At 41.8% G+C, this 22,641-nt stretch overlaps 1 protein-coding gene across 7 annotated transcripts in view; it reads right to left on the reverse strand.

Moving 5' to 3' along the window:
- The window catches only part of EXOC2 (exocyst complex component 2), a 154,752-nt gene that overhangs the window by 41,784 nt on the left and 90,327 nt on the right, over positions 1-22,641 (reverse strand). For 6 of the 7 annotated variants that reach the window (XM_060023749.2, XM_060023751.2, XM_060023748.2 and 3 more), the window contains 10 exons: positions 22,055-22,179; positions 16,427-16,492; positions 16,096-16,253; positions 15,606-15,727; positions 14,443-14,504; positions 8,157-8,237; positions 7,831-7,890; positions 7,088-7,149; positions 5,285-5,351; positions 1,402-1,518 (listed from right to left, as the gene is read on the reverse strand). In XM_060023749.2, coding sequence (XP_059879732.1) covers positions 1,402-1,518; positions 5,285-5,351; positions 7,088-7,149; positions 7,831-7,890; positions 8,157-8,237; positions 14,443-14,504; positions 15,606-15,727; positions 16,096-16,253; positions 16,427-16,492; positions 22,055-22,179 — 920 coding nt within the window. The remainder of the gene's footprint in view (positions 1-1,401; positions 1,519-5,284; positions 5,352-7,087; positions 7,150-7,830; positions 7,891-8,156; positions 8,238-14,442; positions 14,505-15,605; positions 15,728-16,095; positions 16,254-16,426; positions 16,493-22,054; positions 22,180-22,641) is intronic. The other variant, XM_060023750.2, reaches the window with a different exon arrangement.

The following is a 22,641-nucleotide window of genomic DNA, read 5'->3' on the forward strand; positions in this document are numbered from 1 at the left end:
CACTCATAAAAAACAGAATCGGCACAAACACTATAAATCTAGTTTACTGTCTATTCCTTTAATACTCAACTGAATGATTTCAAAATATTCAATTCCAAATTCTGAGTGCCCAAAATAGCCCACCCCTGATCCGGCATATCACCTTGTCTCAGAACAATCTGGACAAAGGCTGGGAAGGACATCAAAGCCCATCTGCATGTCAATTTCATTCTTCTTCCTAATGATACAAACTGAACCTGACAGATAATTCCCACTCATAACTCTGTAAAAACCTAAAAATCTCCCTGCTTGTTATATGCAGTTCCTAATCACTTCATATATTTTTAAAATGGTAAAAGATTTCTTCAATAATAATGTTAGTGTCATTATTGTTACTGCATAAAAATAAAATGCCCACTTTCTACAAATACTAACTTTCTACTGAAAGAGAGCACCTTGCAGTTCTCAACACAAAAATTTCTGGAAATAAACTCGACATTTGGCCCTAAAGTCTTAAGTCACAACATTTCTCATCAGGATGATTAATCTTTACGAAAAGGCAAGAAAACAAGACACAGCCACCCACTCTGACATTTTCAATCTTTGAAAAAAAAATCCCAATCTAGTTCATGAACTGGAACCATCATTTGTAAAAAGTATGCAATCCATCAAGAGCACTTTTTGATTATAAGATTAACAAGATCACTATCTTTCTTATTCTTTGCACTGAGAAAACTGTACTGACATTAGAAAAGTGGTTCTAGCTTAGTTTTACTTAGAAATCTGATAAACTTTTGTCCAGGAACCAAGCAGCCTTTAATAATAACATGATTACTTCATTTTTTCCTTTTCTGCTTACTTGAAAAGTAGAATCAACAAAGTGTAACACTAAAAAAAACTACTCCATTGATTTATACAGGGCTCATTTTTGTCCACCTTTCTACAGGCAGGACTGAAGAGTGGAGGGTATGTACTTTTCAGGTAAGACAAAGCAACCTAGAGCTGTGCCCGCGTGCAGGAGTGTGTGTGCACGCACGCGTGTGTGCGTGTGCTCTGGCAGGCAAGCAGAAGCAATGCTGTGGCCCCCTGGAGCGGGAGGGAGGAAGAAGAGGTGGCTCTGCAAGCTCAGGGTTTGCTGTCGGCTAGAAGTAAAAGCTTTAACCTAAAACAAGCCAAATCAGAGATGACTCCTAAAGATCTGGCTTTGAAGCCTTTCTTTCCTTCTCCTCCCTCAGTTTTGAAAAGCTCTAACCTTGAGAGGGCTTTGCTCTAGAGAAAGAGGAGAGCATTACCTCAGTGACTCCAGTGAGCTGTGAGGAGAAGGGCCCGGGCGCGGGGAGGAGCGGGGGTGGGGGGCTGAGGAAACAGCTGGGAACGAAGCGGATGACACCACCACTTGTCCATTTAACGCGATCCATTTACCTGTGTTATTTTTTCTATTCCCTGGAAGTTGTGCTTTTCAAAATGTTCTGCGATATTTCGGAAGGTGTGACGTTCTAGGTAGCAGCAATTACTCAGGACTATTAACAGTCTCTGTTCCTAAAACCAATACAAATTTTTAGAAAAATATTTATAGTAACAAATTGAAAGTCTAACAGATAACATTTATCACTTGTTAAATTTAATTATAATCTCTTGGTGTTTAATATCAATATTCAATGCTTTGTTTTTCTTGGTTCCTTCTTTCCAGTAACAGGGAGAAACACAATACAATTCTATAATTCTACTAATTGCTCACTATGACATAACACACTATAGAGCCAAACAATGTTCGACTCAAATTCCTTTTGAAATTTATCAGCTGTATGGAAAAACAGATTGATGCAACACAGTAAACTAGTAAAACAGGATAGCTGCTTTCTTAGGAAAGGGATTCTACTTTATTGGTTATTCCACTTCATACGTTTTGCACCCCAAAAAAGCTATAAAAATGGATATTTAAAAATAACTACCAAAAAATGGAGAAACTCTCAGAAAATAATTTCTAAATTTCTTATAACTTGGAAGAGAATTGTAATGCCATCCATAGATGGGCTCCTTCAAACACCAGGCCTTCACAGAATTTCTTATGTAGAAGAGTCTCCCTCTTACGGGGACTCTCCCCCGGTCAGCCATGCAGGGCGCCAGTCTACACTCCCCAGGCTTCCCGCTATTTAAGGTGACTTCTTATCAAAATTACCAGACCCCCCAGGCTGATGAATCAATCATCCTCTCAGAGTTCAGAAGAACTGGCTTTCTAAATACAGTTCTAGGAATGGCACCGTCACTGTTCTTGGGGCTGTCTGAGCACTGTCCCTGCTCCCTCAGGCGTGAGGGCTTCTCTGGAACCACTGTGACTAACTTAGGGCCTTGGTTTAGATCCTTGACTAAAAACTAAGGCAGAACTCCTTCCTAGGAGAAGCTCTCACCCATACTTTGATCACTGCTGTGTACTAATCAGGGTAGCTTAGGTTAATGTCAGGAAGGCAGATGGGAATAACCAGGCCCTGGCAGGTGCACAGACCACAGGGCTAGGCTCACTGAGCCTGGATCACCCAAGAATTCCATTCAGCTCCCCCAAAATGTGTAAAACTTTCCATGTCTTTATTTAAAACTTTACTGTTTAGTTCTGGCAGAGTGTGGCCGATTTGCTGCCTTTTGTGGTCATCAACATACATAATTAAAAGGCCCAGGAATTATTACAGTGCTTTCAAAGCAATGAAAGTTTGTCAGTGGCCTGAATGACTCTATGGACAGGAAGTGGCGGCAAAAAAAAGCCTAAAACAAATGTGCTGTGCGTCTACTCCTCGTCCACGTTCTGTGTTCAAACCGCGTGAGGTGGGCACCAGGAGGTGACACGTGAGGCTGGGGGAGGCCCAGACCCCTGCCCACAGCTAACTATCGCTGTTATGTGGCCCTTGTAAAGCGTGTGACATAAAGTCACCGTGACGCTTCATCAGCCACTCTGAGCAGTGGCATCCCAAATATCTCAACTGGTCTCTCAGCCCCACGATCAATCCTTAACTACCCTCCAGGCACCGCCTCCCAGCTGCCCACCCCAGCCTGCCACACCTTCTCTGCCCTCTTCATTAATTAACTCTGGTTGATTTTTACCCTTGTAATCTGAATGGTTCTTCCCCCAGAATGGAAAAACTATTTGAGTGATTTGAAGTCTTACTCTTAGTAAGTGTATTTTTTCCTCAAATATAACCAATCACAGGAAACAAAAGTGGGAAGAAAACCTGACAAATAATCAAATTCTTAAAATTGAATGACTCATCAAAAGCTGACAAACAACTCAGATGAATACACATGTTTGAAAATAACAACTCAACCTATCCATGGCAGCGCCTGCAGACTGAGGACTGCACGGCCTTGTGTACTGTTCTGGCTACCCCACAGCATCTCTGTGATGCGGCCATCAGGCCACCCTCCGTGGCATGCCCGAGGTTCTTCTGTCAGTAAGCAGCAGACCAGCAAGCGAACCAGAAACCTAGCCCTCTTTCTTCCCACAAGGTGCCTCTCTGCTGGACAACAGGACAAGACCCTAAGAAGATCTCAATTACCTGGACCAAATCTAACACGGTACCATCCAATGGGGAAAAACACAGGAACTGAATTTGGTTCCAAATCTGGAACAATTTCAGGAGAGTGAAATGGGACAGAGAAGGTCCAGTGACCAGCAGAAGCAAGTGCGAAGCATGCAGGGCTCTGGGTGACAGAGGAGAGGAGGCGAAGGCATGGCTCTGCGGGAGTCCCGGGCTCAGAGCAAGCCGTGTTTGCTCGAGTAGGGAACATGTGAGCACACGGCAGCTGCTCCAAACACTGGAAAGATAGTCACGTAGAAATCAGGCTTGTCCCAAAAGACCCAGAAGAAACGTGGTTGGCCAGACAGGCAGCAAGGCCTTTCTCCACTGAGAAGGATCCTTCCTCGCATGTCCTCTCCCATTCACAGTGGGAGAACAGTTTGAACTCACCACATCGCCCTCCTCAGCTGCCACTCATCCCCGACCCAGCGCAGGCAGCTGCCCCTCGGCCATCCACACGCCCTCCCACGAGGCCTGGCTTCTGTCTGACCTGGCCTGATGCTCTGTCAGTCTGCGATACCGTTAACTATTCCTTTGCTTAAACGCGCTCTCCCACCTGTCCCTGGATTTCCTTCTCTGATTCTTCCTTCTCAGGGAACTTCCAGGCTCTCTGCCTCAGGCCTTCCCTTAAATACTGGCACCCTCAATATTATTTTTATATATTTGGCCCTCCTCTCCTCCTACTGTTTTCCCTAGTATTCTCATCCACTCCCAGGCCTTACACTGCTGACTCACAAATCTGTACCTAGATCTCTCTCCTGGGGTCCAATCACCCACTAGACATCCCACCTGAACATTTCTCATTCAACACATCTGGTCCCAAACTGAATTTTTAATCTTTCTTTAGAAACCATTTCCTTCCTGAATTCTCTTCATGAACAGTACTGTTATCCACCTAGTCACCCAAGTAATTAAACCTACAATAGCTTTTAAAAAAAAATTACTTTGATTAAACCCTATTTTTCCTAATATAACAAATCCTTATTTAGGAATTCAAACTTATAATAACTGTAGAAATTATATATGGCAGGAAATTTAGTTCACATGTTTTCTTTCTTGACAGGTACATACACATACACACACATCATTCAAGCTAATGACAAACCAGAGAGGGTTGTTTTTTTTGTTTGTTTGTTTTTTAGGATAGCTGGAGTTTGAATTTCAACAGCTGAATTCACATACAGGATAAAGTATATGTGTGAATCATTGCTAAACACATGCATATGTTTAAAATATATGTGTGTTTATAGAAAAGGTGATTTGGTTTTGGTTTTGCCACGGAATTTTGTGTTCAAATAAAATGCTATTAGGGAACTTAACAACAACAACAACAACAACAACAACAACAACAACAAAAAATAGAGAAAAGCAGAGCTTCTCTGTTTAAAGAGGGAAAATGGGGAGAAACGGTGCCTGTCCTTTGCCTGCTCTCCAGTTTTCAAGCACCAGGGTACCACACTCAGGATCTCCACACAATGCAGAGAGGAGACGGAGCTACTTAAGCTGCAACTTCAGCTAAAAGATTTTTAAGTGTGGAATATTTACAAAATTATATTTTTACTAAAACTTTCACAAAATAAAACACAGCTCCAAAGTAAGAGTAGCATGCTACAGCAGTAATGTGGTAACAAAGTATTAATAATTTAGACTGAGTTGTGAAACAGTCATAATGACATGTTTTATAACAAATGACATTTTACTTTCTATTTATCATCTTAATTATCTATGATCTTACTTACAGAAGTCAAACTAAAGTCTTCATGGATACTTCCAAACAAATCAGGAGAAGAAACATCAACGGAGAGACTGAATAGAAAAGTAAGAGAACAAGTTAAAGCACTAAAATTAAAAATGGTAACATAATGTTATATGTCAATTATACCTCAATCAAAAATGCAATGAAACCTATGTAAACCTGACTTTAAAACCTCTTCGTCAAAAATCATAGAACTTTCTGTTTTTTAATATTTAACACCTAACAGCTCAAAGTAGACACTGTGGACTATCTATTAACATGGGCCACATAAAATGTGCTTTTGGGGTCTTCCCAATAATTTAATTTCTAGGTATAGACTCTCATAACTGAAATGTTTTTGCCAATCAGAATCTAGAGGGGATTTTTTCAAGCTCACGTTCATAGTAAATGACTTGAGGTGAGCTGAGTTAGGAAATTAGTTAATTTCCTAACAAGTGACCAGACACAGAAAGCTGCAGGGGAGGAAACACCAAAGATCCACTGATTAATTACAGATACAGCAGAATCACAAGTAACACCTTAGCAGGATTCCTTTTCTTTAAATCTAACCAACTGATTTTAGAATTCATATGGAAGACTAAATAGATAAAAATATAAAATAAGTTTAAAATAAAGAAGCAATAAAAGGATAACAATCTGAAAAACATTTAAAAAAAAAACTACTGGGCTTCCCTGGTGGCGCAGTGGTTGAGAGTCCACCTGCCAATGCAGGGGACGCGGGTCCGTGCCCCGGTCCGGGAAGATCCCACATGCCGCGGAGCGGCTAGGCCCGTGAGCCATGGCCGCTGTCCAGAGCCCTGCTCCGCAACAGGAGAGGCCACAGCAGTGAGAAGCCCTCTCAAAAAAAACAAAAACAAGAAGACAAAACTACTGATAATTAAAACAACAAACACTGATAGGAAACATTTGTGAACGAACAGAACCGCAGATAAAGTTCAGAAATACCTTCACTACATATTAGAATTCAATGATGTAAGGCACAGAAATTGTAACAAAACAAGAAGACAAGACTTATTTAATTCAAAACATCAGTAAACTGATGAACAATACAAATTCCTGGTAAATTAATGTGCTAATAAACATATAAAAATCAAAGAAAAACCAGAATAACTAAATATTTATTAGGTCTCAGAGAGATAAGTGTCTTATATACTGAGAGGCAAAAACCATGTAAATATGGAAATAGACAAACATGGAAAAAATTCCAGTTGTCAGTTATAGATTTAAGAGGCATTTATTTCAGTATCATCTGTGTCAGAGAGCATAAACCTTAGGTACACAGAAGTTACACATGCCAAACAGTCAGAAAAAGTAGGTTTAAAAAAAATCCCAGAGAGCAGCATTATAAAAGAATTATCACATGGATTTGGGAATATCAGGAATAGAGATGTGTCCCCTGGAGTTCAACTAACCTAGAATGGCCCAGACAGTGTCCCTTCAACAGGAGTGCCAGGGTAGCCCCCCGCACCAGAACCACAACAGCTCTCAACGAGGAGTCGCGCATTTTAACTCCCTATTTTATTATTTATAAAGCCTGTTCCTCTGGATAATCAGTAAGCTAACTGCGTGCTCAGTTTGTTCAATGTGCCCCTAGGAAAGGTGAGACAAGTTCAGAAGATGAAGAAATTGTGGAAAGAATACAGGCCAAATATATAAAAATATAATTCATATGACTACTTGCTCTCTCTTATTGGAAGCCCCAGGGTATAAGACCAAATACAGAACAAAAGCCTGTATTTTCAATCCTGGTAAATGCATCGGTGAGGCTACTCTCAGCTCTACTTACTGTGCAGTGTCTACATCGGCATCAGGCTTGGTGCTCAACTGTTCCAGACAGCATATAAAAACCTAAGTCAAAAATAAGACGTTTCAGTGGTATGAACGCTTAGATACTAATCTATTTGGACATTAAAGATAATTTTACATAAATAACCAGAAATACAGTGTGTCTCTATTAAGTGGTGTGTATGCATATATACCTTCTGTAGGTGGACAGACTGTATGTCCCATATATAGAGTATACATTCACACACACACAGAAGTATGTAAGCACTGGGAACACACATCCCAACGTATAATGCCAAGTGCTAAAAACATTTAAAGCACCTATGTTCTGATCCCATTGTTAAGTTCTTGAATGTATTTTATTTCCTTCCTCTCACTCATTCACTCATGCGTTCAACTGGGTTTATGTGCCCACAAGGCACTGGTCCCAAAGAACTTGGTGCTCTAGGTACAATGTAAACAACTGTCATGTCATTTAATCTGTGCTCTAACAGATATATACACACAAAGTACTGTGAGAACACAAAAAAGGGGAGCATAATAAAAATGAGTTATTGGGGTACTGCTAAGCAAGGTGGAACTAATCTTACCTTGAACTTATTTACCATAAACTATTATGTTCTCAGACAAGAAGGAAAAAAGAATCCATATTTAATATCTGCTATACACTGATTATGAGTAGGAGGGAAGACTAATAATTCGCATTATTTCAGGCTTCAGGGCATCAGTGCTTTTACAAAGTACCTGCATGATGTTGATGCTTAGTTGGCAAACCTCTTCCTGGGTTTTCGGTTGTTGAAAGACCTGTAAGGAAGAATGAGAATTGTTGTACTTGGCTAAGAAAACTTTTTGTTTATGAAGTTCGATATAAGAAGTTAACATGTGGGAAAGTGTGTCCAGCGTGGGTCACCTGACTCTGAAAGGGGACAGGAATGGAGAGCTGGCCTCGGGCCGAGTGACTGTGGCCTGAGTGACAGGGCAGCAGCTCTGGCATCGCAGTGACCCAAACCTGCAAGGGGAGTCCCCGGCTGCCCGGCCCCCACCGCAGACGGCTGCTCTCAGACACTCACGCTGGCTTCTCCGGGCTTGCACTCCAGGACTTCTCGCAGCGACTGCAGGGAGTGCACCACGCAGCGCTCAAAGTGGCATGGCTGCAGAAGACAAAAGCAACAGGACCTGGGCATGCAGACCCCGAGCAGAAGCAAACTCGGCCCTGATGCCCAGATTTCCAGACGTGAGGAAAGGGATGGAGACACACACAGCCTCCCCGCCACCCGGACCTAGACCTGGCATGTTCTGCACTTGATATTTAAAGACCATGAACCCTGACAGTTGGAAGCACATCTAATTCAATTAGAATAGAAGTTGGGTAGAATGAGAATTTTTCTTCAAAATTCTACTCTCCTGAGAGGCAGATGCCGGGATGAAGCGCAGACGTAACATACTCTGGGACGAGCTCCATCTCCCGGGCCTTCCTCATCTCCCAGGGGACGTTAGTATGATGACCCAGAGGAAGGCCGACCTTTCATTCCAACCATCTCTACGGTCACCTTCTATGCCCATCAAGTCAGAAATGAAACCTGAAAATATGTCCAACAAATGGGCTTCAGGATGAGTCTGAATGAGCCCTAACTACACCTCCTCGTGCCAGGCCCACTCCAGGGGACGGTGACACGTGTTCTCATTACGTGTACATTCTGGGATGGAGTCGACAAAACTGTCACTTCTACAAAAAAAAAGTACAGAAATAAAATAAGTGGACTGCAAAGTAGAGTAGGGGCCATGAAGAGAACAAGCGGGCACTCAGAGGAAAACTGATGGAGGGGTTCTGCCCTAAGCAGGAGAAGCCCCTGAGCCAGTGACAACATCCAAGCTGAGACCAAGGGCAAGAGGGGCCGCCCCCGGACAGAGACAGGAGGGGCCTGGACGTGCCGAGTCACCACCACGGGCCAGAGCCTGGTAGAGCCTGCACGGGGCAGGGCAAGGCTCAGTTCAGCTGAACCAGCTCTGGGCAAAATCTGCTTCAATTACTAAAAGAACTCAGGGAAAAATCGAACAGAAAAAAAGACACACCTGTATACAAACCAAAGAGAGACAAGTTTACTCTCTCACAAAAAGGAATCCAGGCTTAAGGAAAATTAATAGCACCTCAACTTAATGTCATTTTAATACTGCACTTTGGAGCCACCAGAGGGCACCATAAAGAACATGCAAAAGTCTTTAAGTGCAGAGAAAGAAGGTCGGGGGCGGGGGCGGGGGCGGGGGCGGGGGCAGGGGCAGGGATGGATGTGACAGAAAATACCGCCTACAGAAAGTAAAGTCCTGGTAGACACCGGCCTTACGAACCCACCTACCTGCCCCAGAAGGTAGGAAAATCTAAGATGTTACAATAATAACACTGGGAATTCAACCCCAAATCCAATGGCAGGCAGTTCAGTGTTCCTGTGCTGTTTCCTAACTGTCTTGCCTTAGAATGTGAACAGAGAGCCCGGAGAGCACTGCCAGTGGGAAAGGGAGCACATGAGTCTACACAGCTGCGATTTCTTTTTTCTGAAAAGAAAGAACAGGCACTATCTCTGCATTTTGTCAGTGAATCACCCAAGCTGCTGATTATAACATCATATATCATTCCAGTTATTCTGAAAGGAGAAAATTCTCAGAATTATCCAAACTGAAAAAAGGCAGAAAACATTTTCAACTAGAGTAGAAAACAGGATGCTCTCCAACGAGCTGTTTCAGACACTCAGCTGAAAGCACAGTCATGGGGGCAAAGCTCATGTGCATTTCTTTAACTTGATAAGGACTCACAGGGAAAGAAAAACATCCTTATTTCAAACAAACGGGATCAGTACTATGTAAATGCTAAGAAAATGTAAAGTAGTGTATGTAATAGCCTTTGAGACAACTGACTCTCTGTTCAAAACCTGAGAATTTCAGATGTTAGGTAAACACTCAAAGCTGGACCCTGGACATTGCTCTAAGCCTGGATGTACCTTCCCTCTCACGGGAAGTCTGTGCCCACAGCTGACAGCAGGCTCAGCTCCCAGAGGCCTATGGGATTATTAGCACGTTTCTTCAACAACGTCCAATAAGACACACTGGCTGGCACCAAATCACCAGTAAGTGGCTTTAGATCTCTGGCTTGTGCGTCACCAAACACGAGACCAGCTACGCTATGGATACAGTATCTTACCATGTTACAAACTTTAAATTTATTAGAAACAAGCCTCTACAGTAACCACTTCGAAGGACTTTCATGGGGGCTTATCTACTACAAACAAACAAACAACCTTAGATGTGGCTGTTGTCTCACACGCACACACTGGGGATCCAGATTTGCAGCCATCACACATGCACACTAGACTGCGTGTACAAAAAACACTAACCTGAAGCCAATACCTATTTTATGACTAAGTTGTTCATATTTTGTCCTTTTTTTTTTTTTAAATGAACATAAATCCTTGAAAACAGATGCTCCGTTTTCTCAAATTGAACACACATCTTTTTCTTTGCACAAGATGACCTGAAGCTGGTACTAAGAACCCAGGGTCAGGGCTGTGCTGTCTGCTCTGCCTGGCTTGTTTCATTTGGGGCAGTAATTCAGCAGTGCTGGTCCAGCGATGTCTCTGGCCTGCCATCCAGGCCTGCTGTGATAATTAGGGATGACAGGGGCATAGGATAGAGCTTTGATAATAGTAAGGCTTTACGTACATTTAAGGTATTTTTATCAGAGTGGTCCCGGTATTACAAGTATTAGTTTAATAAATTAAAGTTCTCTGTATGTGTATAAAGCTTTGTATTACAGCTTTTTTCTACAGCATCTCATTTAATCGTAACCAACACCACTGTGAACAAGCATTCTGCTTCTTTAACTAGAGGCAGAGAGGTTAAGTGGCTTCTGAAGATGGCACGGCTACTGAGACAGAACTGAGGACGTAACCAGACCAGACACTGAAGCAGCACAGGGCCTTCCCTCCACACCAGTGCCGCCCAACACAAGTGCAGTGTGAGCCACAAACACACGTCATGTACGTAATCTTAGATTTTCCAGGAACCACAATAAGAAAAGTAAAAGAAAAACCTAAATTTTAGTTTATAACGTGTAATATATCAAAAATTATTTCAACATGTAGTCAATACAGACAGTTGAGATCTTCTTTCTTTGGAGTCTGAAGCTGTGCCAAGTGGCTGCTGTGCTGGGTGGTACCGTCTGCTCTACACCTCCTTCCTCTAAATACTGGGTGGGCCAAAAAGTGCCTTTGATTTTTAAGTAAAAATACAAGACACATTTTTCATTTTCACCAAGAACTTTACTTAACAATGTATTCGCCCTTTTGTTCCACTACCTTCTGCCATTTTCAGGCAACTTCATAATTCCATATTCCCAAAACTTTTTATCTTTTTGAGCAAAGAACTGTTCCAGGTGCCTTTCACAGTCTTCCAGGGAATTGAGTTCTTTTCCATTAAGAGAATTACGTAAAGACCGATAAATGAAAATCTGAAGGTGCAATGTCTGGTGAATATGGCAGATGAATCAGAACTTCCCAGCCGAGCTGTAACGGTTTTTGCCTGGTCATCAAAGAAACACGTGGTCTTGCATCATCCTGATAGAAGATTATACGTTTTCTGCTGACTAATTCTGGATGCTTTTCATGGAGTGCTGCTTCCAGTTGGTCTAGCCGGGAGCAGTACTTGTTGGAATTAATCATTTGGTTTTCTGGAAGGAGCTCATAATAGAGGACTCCCTTCCAATCCCACCACACACACATTACCTTCTTTGGATGAAGACCGGCCTTTGGTGTGGTAGGTGGTGCTTCATTTCACTTGCCCCATGATTTCTTCCGTTCCACATTATTGTACAGTATCCACTTTTCATCGCCCATCACAATTTGTTTTAAAAACTGAACGTTTTCATTACGTTTAAGTAGAGACTCGCATGCGGAAATACGGTCAAGAAGGTTTTTCTCGCTTAACTTATGTGGAACCCAGACATCAAAGCAATCCACATAAGCAAGCTGGTGCAAATGATTTTCCAACACTTGATTTGGATATTTTGAGATATGTCGGCTATCTCCTGCGTGGTATAACACTGATTGTTCTCAATTAATGTCTCCATTTGATCACTGTCAACTTCAACTGGTCTACCCAACTGTGGAGCACTGTCCAGTGAGAAATCTCCAGCACGTAACTTCGCAAACCACTTTAGACATGTTCTATCAGTCACAGCACCTTCTCCATATGCTGCACAAATCTTTTTTTGCATTTTGGTTGTGTTTTTATCTTTCTTGAAATAATAAAGCATAATATGCTGAAAATGTTGCTCTTCTTCTTCCATCTTCAATATTAAAATAGTTACACAAAAATTCACCAATTTAGATAAGTCTTTTTTTTAAATGCACGCTGATATGACAGGTGTCACATACAATCTAACAAAATTGTTTCAAATGAAGTTAAACACAACTAAGTGCTACTAGAGCATCTTACAGAAAAAACCGAACGAACCTTATGGCCAACCCAATATTTAGTTATAGGATAGTTTGTATTTAAACATAAATACTTCTGAAAAATAAACCAAATAAAACAAATTTTTATTAAAATTAAATCCTTTAAAATATAATTACAGGGACCTCCCTGGTGGTGCAGTGGTTAAGAATCCGACTGCCAATGCAGAGGACATGGGTTCGAGCCCTGGTCCAGGAAGATCCCACATGCCGCAGAGCAACTAAGCCCGTGTGCCACAACTACTGAGCCTGCGCTCTAGAGCCTGCGACCCACAACTACTGAGCCCGTGTGCTGCAACTACTGAAGCCCGCGCCCCTAGAGCCCGTGCTCTGCAGCAAGAGAAGCCACCACAATGAGAAGTATTCCCACCGCAATGAAGAGCAGCCCCTGCTCGCCACAACTAGAGAAAGCCCATGTGCAGCACTGAAGACCCAATGCAGCCAAAAATAATAATAAGATTTAAAAATATACATATATAATTATAAGACTTATTAAAAATAAATTCCCCTAATTTCAAGCATGATTTAATTTACAAAAATTTGGAAGTAAGCACTGCTGTTCTTACTTGTACAGCTTTGTATTAACTTAAGAAAGAACTTTGAACTTTGGAGGAAAAGAATAATTTCAACTTGTCAAAAATTCCCCAACTGAGATTGGGACTGACATATATACACTAATACGTATAAAATGGATAACTAATAAGAACCTGCTGTATAAAAAAATAAATAAAATTCAAAAAAAATCCCCAATTGTCAGAGGAAGGCTGTGGACAAGCACACAAATTCAAGGACATGAAGAAATGTTACAGGGGGTGGTTGCTCCTCAACAACCTGAGCCCCACTACTTTGTAAATGTGAGCAAGTCAGACCGTTTTATTCCACTGTACCTGTCTACTAAGGTAAGGCAGAAACTGTTGGGGCCAGGATTGTGCTCTGCTGAAAAACTACATTTTTTCCAGCCTCCGTTGCAGACAGGGGTAGTAGGCACGTGGATAAATTATGGCCAATTAGATGTAAGCAGAGTTGTCAGTTGTGGCTCCTGGGAAAATGCTGGACTTCCCTGCTGACAGGAATAAGGCTGTGGTGGCTGGAACTGCAGTGGCCATCCCGTGTCATGAGGCCATCCTGAGAGAGGAGCCACACTAAGGGTCACGAAGCAGGAGTCGGAGGAGCCCTGGACACTGCCCGTACTACATGACAAAGCTGCCACACCAGTCCCAACCTCTTTAGTGGGGGAGAAAAAGGAAATGCCCTCTTCTTTAAGCCACTGAATGTTTTAACCTCGCCTGACACCCACATACAGGTTGCTGTGGGATCCATGGGACAGACTCAAAAACACGAGAACTCACAAACTCTAACACTAACACTATTTTCAAGGGGATTCTGAAAATCTCAAAGCCCCATCTGAAAAGATGATTATTCCAGAGCGAACAGACCATGGTTTTAACTGCCCACCTGACCCCTGCATGCGTCTGGAGAAGTTCGCTGTTGCCTGTTTTGCCTTAGGGCCCGGCAACAGCACTGGTTTCCTATCGTGCTTTTCTGAAAAATTCAAATTGCTGGGTAACTTAGAATTACATTAAAAAATGTAACACAACAAAAAATAGTTAAGAGTCACAGGATGAAGAAAGATCACTCTAAAGGGGGATCCACTGTTTTTACTCAGTTTTAAATACCTGTGGTTAGTGTTAAGCAAAAATGACTCTGAGAAGGAAAACTTTAAGAAGTTTGCTTCTGCATTTCCAGAAACGTTTTAGAGTTGCAATAGAGAGCATATGCTCATTATCAAAATAAATCAATTATTTTGAATATAACAGACACTAATGATTAATCACCAAAAAGAATTTAAACTTACTAGGGATGTCAGGCCTTCACTGTCGACAACCCAGTCTTCCTTTTCAGCCAATCTCTTTACTTCTACAGGGAACACAAGTACACGAGCGTGTCTTATTATAATTATCTCACTGAACTTCAGAGAGATAAAAATGCATAAAGGTTATGGTTTTTAATTGTTTTATATAAGTTTGTAAAAAATCAGTGAAAGTAGGGAGAGAATATAATTCTGGTAGACTCAAGGATTTAAGTGTGTATCACTCACTGGATTTTTCTAATACAACATTAATGTAAATAAAATTGTCTACTGTGTAGCCCAATCTGGAGAATGCTGGGCTAGGTTCAGTGACAGCTTCAGACAACAACTTAGTAGTTACTCAGCACTCCTGATAAAATTAAACAGGTACAATACAAGACACACGGCATTTCCCCCTAAGATTTCTGATGACCAAAGTGGACTCTCTCTCAGTCCTGTATGCTCCCGATGATGACAACGTGATTCCCACGGAGGGAAGAACACGACCAGTGCACACCTGAGGGCTCAGCCCCGACCCGGGCCAGGGGCCGGTGCTGTGCAGACACAGCCTTCCTACAGCAAAGTCCTTGGGACAGATACCAACGGCTTGTGCCTTTCACAACAATATTCTTGATTGTTTTTGAAAATGTTTAATAACCCAAAAGGCTGCTTTGTAAAGATAACCTTCATTGTTTATGACTATATGCAGAAATCCTGAAAACTCTATAAAAGTATAAAGAAAATGAACACCTATAACTTCTACGGCAAAGAGAAACTGTTAACAGTCTTTCTTCTGATTTTATGCTGACATTTCTAAATTAAAAATTTTAAATATACATATATATATTTTCAAAATTGGGATCATACTTTTATACACATTTTATATTCGACTTTTTCCACTTAGCATTTTCCATAAGGATGTTCTCATATCCTTAAATATTTTTCAAGTATACCCATCTTAATTTATATATGGTCTGGCATCTCAAAGTAAATAGATTTGAAAAGTTTCAAAAAAGGAAAAAAGTTATCTTGAGCAGCTAAAGACAGTCTGAAATACTCAGATTTCTATCAGAGCATCTTTAATGTTTTTAAGGATTTGGAAGCTGGAAAGAGGTGGCATGTGCAAATAACTGTTGTCTAGCCAATGTCATCAGTTTTTCTCAACATACCTTCCGCTGTGTGCTGCAGTGTGACCACCACACAACGCACTCGAAGGTCCAAGACGAGGTCCTGGATCGTCTGTAACAGGTCATTAGGAATCTCAAGGGCAGTCAAGGATTCATAAGTAAGCCTGTAGAACAAACACAGCAAAACAAATGTCAGCAGAGCAGGATCTGGAAGCAATTCCAGACATCATTTTGGCCATCCCACAACGATTCACAATGGTGCTTATAAGCTACAGCGTTACGTTGAAAACATGGAGAAAGTAAGCCCATTCACAGGGATATCACAGTGACACTGAACTAAACAATGAAAAAGGTGACATTCTCATCAGACAAAAGCACCAGCAAGGTTTAAGAGCTTAGTTATCAGGTGACACACGGGAAACAGTGGACACAAAAGGAGACAGTAAAATTCTGTGTTGAGTGTATTAAAAATCATATCCCACACTGAGTGTGTGGTGTTTCCTCCTTTTCCGGAGAACGCGCCCACATTTACCTCAGAGTCTGGATGGCGTGAGCGAGCCCCTGCCCAGAGAGCTCGGCCTTCACTTCCCAGCCTCTGCACTGCCGCCCTCCGCCCTCCGTGACGCTGAGCGGGAGCAGGGCCCCCCGGAGCAGCTTCACCAGACAGTGCATTACTTCCTGGATCATTTTCTAGACAACGATGAACAAACAAAACTACATTAAAAGGTATCAACTTGATTAAATCAACTGGAAGAGTCGGCCTGCACAAGACAAATGTCTTCAATGTACATCAAGGTCTCTAGTCACTTTGCTTGAGAAAACCCTACCCCAAGAAAAAGTCTACATACCTATCCTTAACTCACCTTAAAATCATTTTGTCTTTGCCTTACATTCTTTGATCTTTCAATGTGGCCTGACTTCTCAGCAGTCTTAAAAATTAAAAAAAAAAATTAGTTGTCTTTAGAAATAATTTATAAAAAAAAGAAATGCTTTAGCAGTTGTATATAAAGAAAGCATGAAATATAGTTATAACTTGATTAAAAGGAATGTATAAGAAGTAATCTAAGTTTCTGATTAAAGGATGACCAATTAGAAAACCCTTCTTATTCCAACAAGAAGCTATTCATCTTCCTAAAACCTTTAAGTACAATTCTCATAAATAAACCTAAGTATTAAACTGAAACTTTCTGTAGGTGAATTTCACATGCTGTTTTCATCCACAGTTTTCTACAGTTAAGCCTACGGGCATTCAGTCCACGATGCCGCTCCAGCACCACTTCCCGGGCAGTGGGTGCAGAAACGAGAGGAGCAGAAGCTCTGGACAAGTGTCCGGACGCCTTTGGACACCCCGCTCCACTCCTCCCGACAGTTCTCGTGAACATGAGCATTAGCGCTGGCATTTTACTTTAAAAAATTCCACATCACTGCTCTTCTTCCAGGGGCCTCACAGTCTAATTTAGGAGGGAATGTATTCTAGAATTGGTTGTTATCTGTTTACTGATGGCCATGTTTTCCTCTGATTTCTTTCTCCTTAATGTGTAGAAGACCACTTTACACTGATTAAATGAGAAATCTGTTCCACTGGATTTCAGTTAACTTTTTATTACCAAATTTTCTAACAACTAAATATTATTATACAGAATGTCCTAGCAGAGCAAACTTAGGGAACTTTCCAAAGGACGAAGTAATCACAAAATGGTACAATGTAAAAGAAAATTCAGATACTTCACCAACATAATGTAAAAGTTACCCCTTAAAGGTAAAATACTGGTGTATTTGGTTAGAGAACTTTTTACTTAGGAACAACTGCATTATAAATAACTATGACATTGATGCCAAGGTAATTTTAAAATACTTCAAGGTATGCTATTTCTATTTAAGGTATAAGCTAGAGAAACAGTGTGGAGAGTTGGTCTACAGGATCAACACCATTGACGGGAAGGAGTAAGACAAGGATAAGGATTGCTGACGTCTTCAACAAAGTATCAGACACCCTGACAGAAGAGGCCAGCACACACAGACACACACACCTCTTCCGGAGCTAATTTACACTTATCGTGCAGCTTTTATCATTTTTTTCTTTGTAGAGGTGCGCTTTTAAAAGAATTTAAGTTTAGTTTTTAAAAAAACTAAACCCCAAATTCACAATAATAATTCAATAAGCAAATTTCTAAGTTCATTGGCCAACAACCATCAAAATTCTTTGTATATCAGGATTTACAGAAATTGATTCTTTTTAGGACAAATGAGAAGTAACTGAAGCGTTTTAGAGCTGCAGTGAGGCATGACCAGAGGGGCTCATGTCGGAGTTTGACCAGCTACAAAGACAAGAGACACAGGGCAAGGTGTGGGGAAAGGGGTGGAGTCCCCTGCCCTCTGCAGGTGGGACACTCTCCCCAACCTCCACATGTCCTTTGGGGGTTTTATGAAGGCTTCATTAAGTAGACACGATTGATTAGATCACTGGCCACTGGTCACTGAACTCAGCCTCCAGCCCTTCTCCCAGAAGTCTGGGGGTGGGACTGAAAGCTCCTACCCTCTAAACACAGGGTTGGTCCTCCAGACAACTAGCCCCCATCCTCAGGTGGGAGACACTCATTATCACAACAAAAGGCATCTTTTACCACTCCTCACTTAGGAAGTCACAATATCAAGGGTGAGCAAGATCAAATATATATTTCTTATTATAAATCTCAAGATCACCGTTCCAAATTTACACCTCCAGCCCAAATCATTCCTCTGAGGTCCAAATTTGAATTTCAGGTTGCCTACTTGGTGTCCGCAGAAGGCCTGGGCAGAACAAGGTGAAACGGTGGTGCTTCTGGGTCCGGAGTTTGCTGGCCTCCAGCTGGGAACTGCAGGGTCTCCAGCGTGCTGATTGCGGACTTTGGGGCTTGCTACCCTCCACAGTCACACGAGCCAACTCCTTAGAGCAAAGCTCATTCTCTTTCTATACACGGTTGGAAACAGAGCCAACACCCTATTGGTTGTTCTTCTGAGCCCTGGCTCACTGTGCTGTGGAGGACGGATGGGAAGGGCCTCTGGAAGAAGGTGTCATCTGTTCCCGGGAAGGGTCAAGCCCACACAAACCTGCAAGTGTCCCGTCAGATGGGGTCTTTTCTGGTTTTATCTGCCGTAGCACCTAACGCTGAATTTTTTATACAATGGGCTTGTTCAAGGGGAAGATTATTTCACAGTCCTTTCTTTGTTCTGTGAAATATTTTTGAATCAAAAGAGTGAAAATCAATTGTTTGAAAAACATCATACCAAAATTCAGGTTAAACTTTGCCAGAACAATTCTGCCCACCAAACAGGTGCTAATGCACGCATGATGACACCTACTGGACAGAATAACTATTTAAACATCGAGGGCCTGTCTCCAAACACAAAAGAAGTGGAGAGGGTAGGGGAACTACCTGTAAGGCATACCTCTTGCAATTGTTAAAAAAATCGTTACTTATTGTTTTAATCTGATGAAGAGTTGAACATCTCCAACATGCTGAATTATGTACACTTTGCCCTACTTTTAAAAGAAAATTTAATTTTGGAACAGAAAGGACACTGTAATTTACATACTATGAGTTATGCAATTTTTTAAAATGCTGATTCCTAAAGTTTAAAAATTATTTGGATACTTTAAAAGTTTTCACCTCAAAATACACTACATTTAAAATATATCTAAAGGTAAAATCTTAACCTACTATTAACCATTTTGCTAGCTAAAAACCTTAACTCTTTCCTGCACACACAGACCAAAACTACTTTGTGGTAAGACCAACGGCTAGATCGCACTGTTTTGATTCACATATGTTACCTCACATGGCCTTGACTGGTCTGAAGAACTATTTGTTAAACTGTTGGAAACTCCATCTAAATCTTTTAACAGATGAACTCGAAATAAAACAAAACAGTTTTACAACAAGAAAAAATAAGAAATTCCAAGTAAATTGTGTTCAAATATTAAGAGAGCTTTCTTGTATGAGATTGAAACCCTGGAACTCTTCCCAATATTAATTTAATTAAGTCTCTGGATCTCACTCATGACATGATTGGCACCCTTTCCTAACTCCTCCATTCCTTCCACTGTCCTCTGGTGTCTTTCTGGCTTTTCAATAGAGAGTCACTTAGTTTAAAAACATGCCCAAATCTGTACAGCGAATTACACTTAATAATTATTACCATAAACTTTTAAGAAAAGTTTATGAGTATAAACTGTTGGAAATTCCACAGGCACACCCAACTCAGCACAACTGATCACAGTGATTTTCCAGTGCTGTGACTCCTGAGCTCATTTATTCCTCATCTGCAACCGAACACTTCATCTAGACGTTTAGACAACTAGGTATAACCTGTGAGAAGGAGAATACCGTCCCTTTTCACTAAATCATCTCAGATCAAAAAACCCTAGAAAGATGCAAGATGAGGCAACTACTGTCCATGCGTGGGGGCCACCTCCAGACACCGCTCCAGTTGGAAGGAAGACACTCGGCTGGAAACAAAACTAGGTTTCCAGATGTTTCCTGGGTTCTGCTCCTTCACACGTGAGAACCCGCCTTGGCAACGTTCAGCACGTCTCTGCTCTACATCAGTCCCACACTTCTCACCACTACTGAGCTTTGTTCATGAAACACCTACTGTGTGCCAGGCCAATGACACTTCAAATACTGGAATAAATATTTACTCCAAATAATAAGAGCAAATTCTTTTTTATCTCCCCGACACGGTTATAAGCACTTCACTTAATATTAACTCATCTAATTCCCAAACCATCCCCCTGGAAGTAGGCTGAGAAGTAACGGTATCTGCCCAAGGTCACAGCTAGTAAGCGACACACACTGGGTGTTCTACTCTAACCCTGGCGCTCTGCAAGAGATGCTGTGAACACAGCTGTCCAGGCACTGGCGTGGCAGCACCTCCCCTTTCCAGTCTCACAAGAGCTCTGCTTTAGAGGGAGCAGGTAAGAGGAGGAGGGTACAACACGGCAGGAGGGGGTGGCTGTCCCCCACTGCAGCAAAAGGCAAGAAACCCAAACCTTCCCCACCACAGAGGCCGCCACTCTCATCCAGCTGCCATGAACAAAAATGCGGGCTGATCGGGCACGTCTGAAAGCACAACGCTGAGAAAACTCTTTTCAGGACACCTAAAGGCACTCTCTTCTTCAGGCAGCAATGAAGGCCAGCCAAACTCTACACATATTTTATGGAAGACTGACTTTCTCTGCACAGTGAACTTTTTAACAGAGCTTTTGTAAAATAACCAGGTAATACAAAATGGACATGAAAGAGTTGTGAGGTATGTTATTTATTGCTATAATATTTGAATGTGTCAGTAACTGATACACTGCTGAAATTAATGTCAGAAAAAAACAGAGGGATAACTCATGCTTAAGAGGTAGGTTTTTCTGCATGAAGGAGTCTGTTGTTTTGCATGCACTATTGTTTTTCTGTTTTTCATGTACTAAGTAAATTTTATGGCTTAGATAACTAACCTTTCATTTAAACAAACATCTAGGGATCTACCACGTTAAAAGGAAAAGAGATAGTGGCAAACTTCTTTAATAGCAGCATGAGCATGTATCCATGGTCAAAGGAGACTGGATGGATCCTGGAGAACCAAGACACCCACCACCTTCTGTCAAACTGCAGAGGTGTCCTTGGTGTAAAAGAGCAAAAGCAGTTTTGTGCTGGCAAGTGCACTAGCCCCAGGAAGACCCCGCCTCTCCCAGCTTCCCCAGGGCTGTGAAGAGTCTCCTCGGAGATACGAAACCAGAGCTGTCTTCTCCTGAGCCACCACAGCTCCAGGCAAAGGGCCTCAGAGTCTATATTCTGGGACCTGGAGGCCTGTCATGGGCACTTGACGTGAGACAACTGAGTGACGAGTCCGAATCTGTGTGCTACGCACAAAAGTCAAGAGTCGTTACTTTACGCTCGTAATTTCTGTGCTCCAATTATACATGATTAGTACACGTGCAACCTGTGAGAGTGTAAACCCTTAAACAACTTCTCCAGGCTGATCACATAGGGGCCAGAAAACAGGATCTTTAAGTTCTTTCCAACTAGGAAGTTCCCTCTCACTTGAGACCCATGTGCAAGATGCAAACATTTGATCCCTGTTGTATCACCTGTTCATCATCAATTGCACGACAGTTTCATCCACCACATGGCCTGACTGGCATTATACTCAATTCAGATTCTTTTATTCTTTAAGCCACTGTTTCCCTGAGCACTCACCCCTGCCTTCTGAGAGAGACGCTCACTGTTCTCCTTTACAACCAAGGACAGTGACTCCCGGAAGAGCTGAGTAACTTGTTCAAGGCCATACAGCTATTAAGTGTTAGGGCTTTACAGCATTTTCTACTAATCTTAAAACATCTGACAATACTTAGAGGCTTTGGGCTTCTGAGGCTTTAAAAAAGTCACTTCAAAATCTAAAATTTTTAAGACTAGAAATCCACGACTTAGCTACAACTATAGTCAAATCTGTACACATACCTCACTGAAAAGGCTTCCGTTAACATATGAAATCCAGAGTTTCCAGAAGTTGGGCAGCTGACTTAAAACAAGCTTGGTCAATTTTTCAACAAATGCCACCCGGTGGGGAGTTTGGTATCTCCATGCTAAAGAGGAAAAGAATAAAATACTATTAATATCCTTTTGAATCAAGACTAAAAATGTGTTTGGACATACTGCTGCTCCCCCACCTAAAAACGTGCCCCGTGCTGTCCCACTTGGGCTGCAGAGCTTTTATCTGCTGATAGACCAGTATTTCCTTTTCCCACCAACTACCAACGCCTGTGGCGGCACAGTGAGCAGAGGGGCCTGCTTGCTCAGCGGGTCTGGCGGGGCAAGTGGGGAGCGGAGGCAGGACAGGAGACCTTCACAGAGGAGGGGCTTCGGCTTTCCAACCCTGTTGTCTTCAGGTTGTAACTCAGTGGTGGAAACTCAGTAAGGAATCAAATTATCATAAAGGGACATATTCAAGCACAGTCATGTAATTAAAAACTCCTCCCATAACAAATACATTTAACAGAAAGTAAAAACACCGAAGCCTCTTGGATAACACATCATTTAACGCAGCT

Source organism: Delphinus delphis, chromosome 10 (genome assembly GCF_949987515.2).
Source record: "Delphinus delphis chromosome 10, mDelDel1.2, whole genome shotgun sequence".
Lineage (NCBI taxonomy): Eukaryota > Metazoa > Chordata > Mammalia > Artiodactyla > Delphinidae > Delphinus > Delphinus delphis.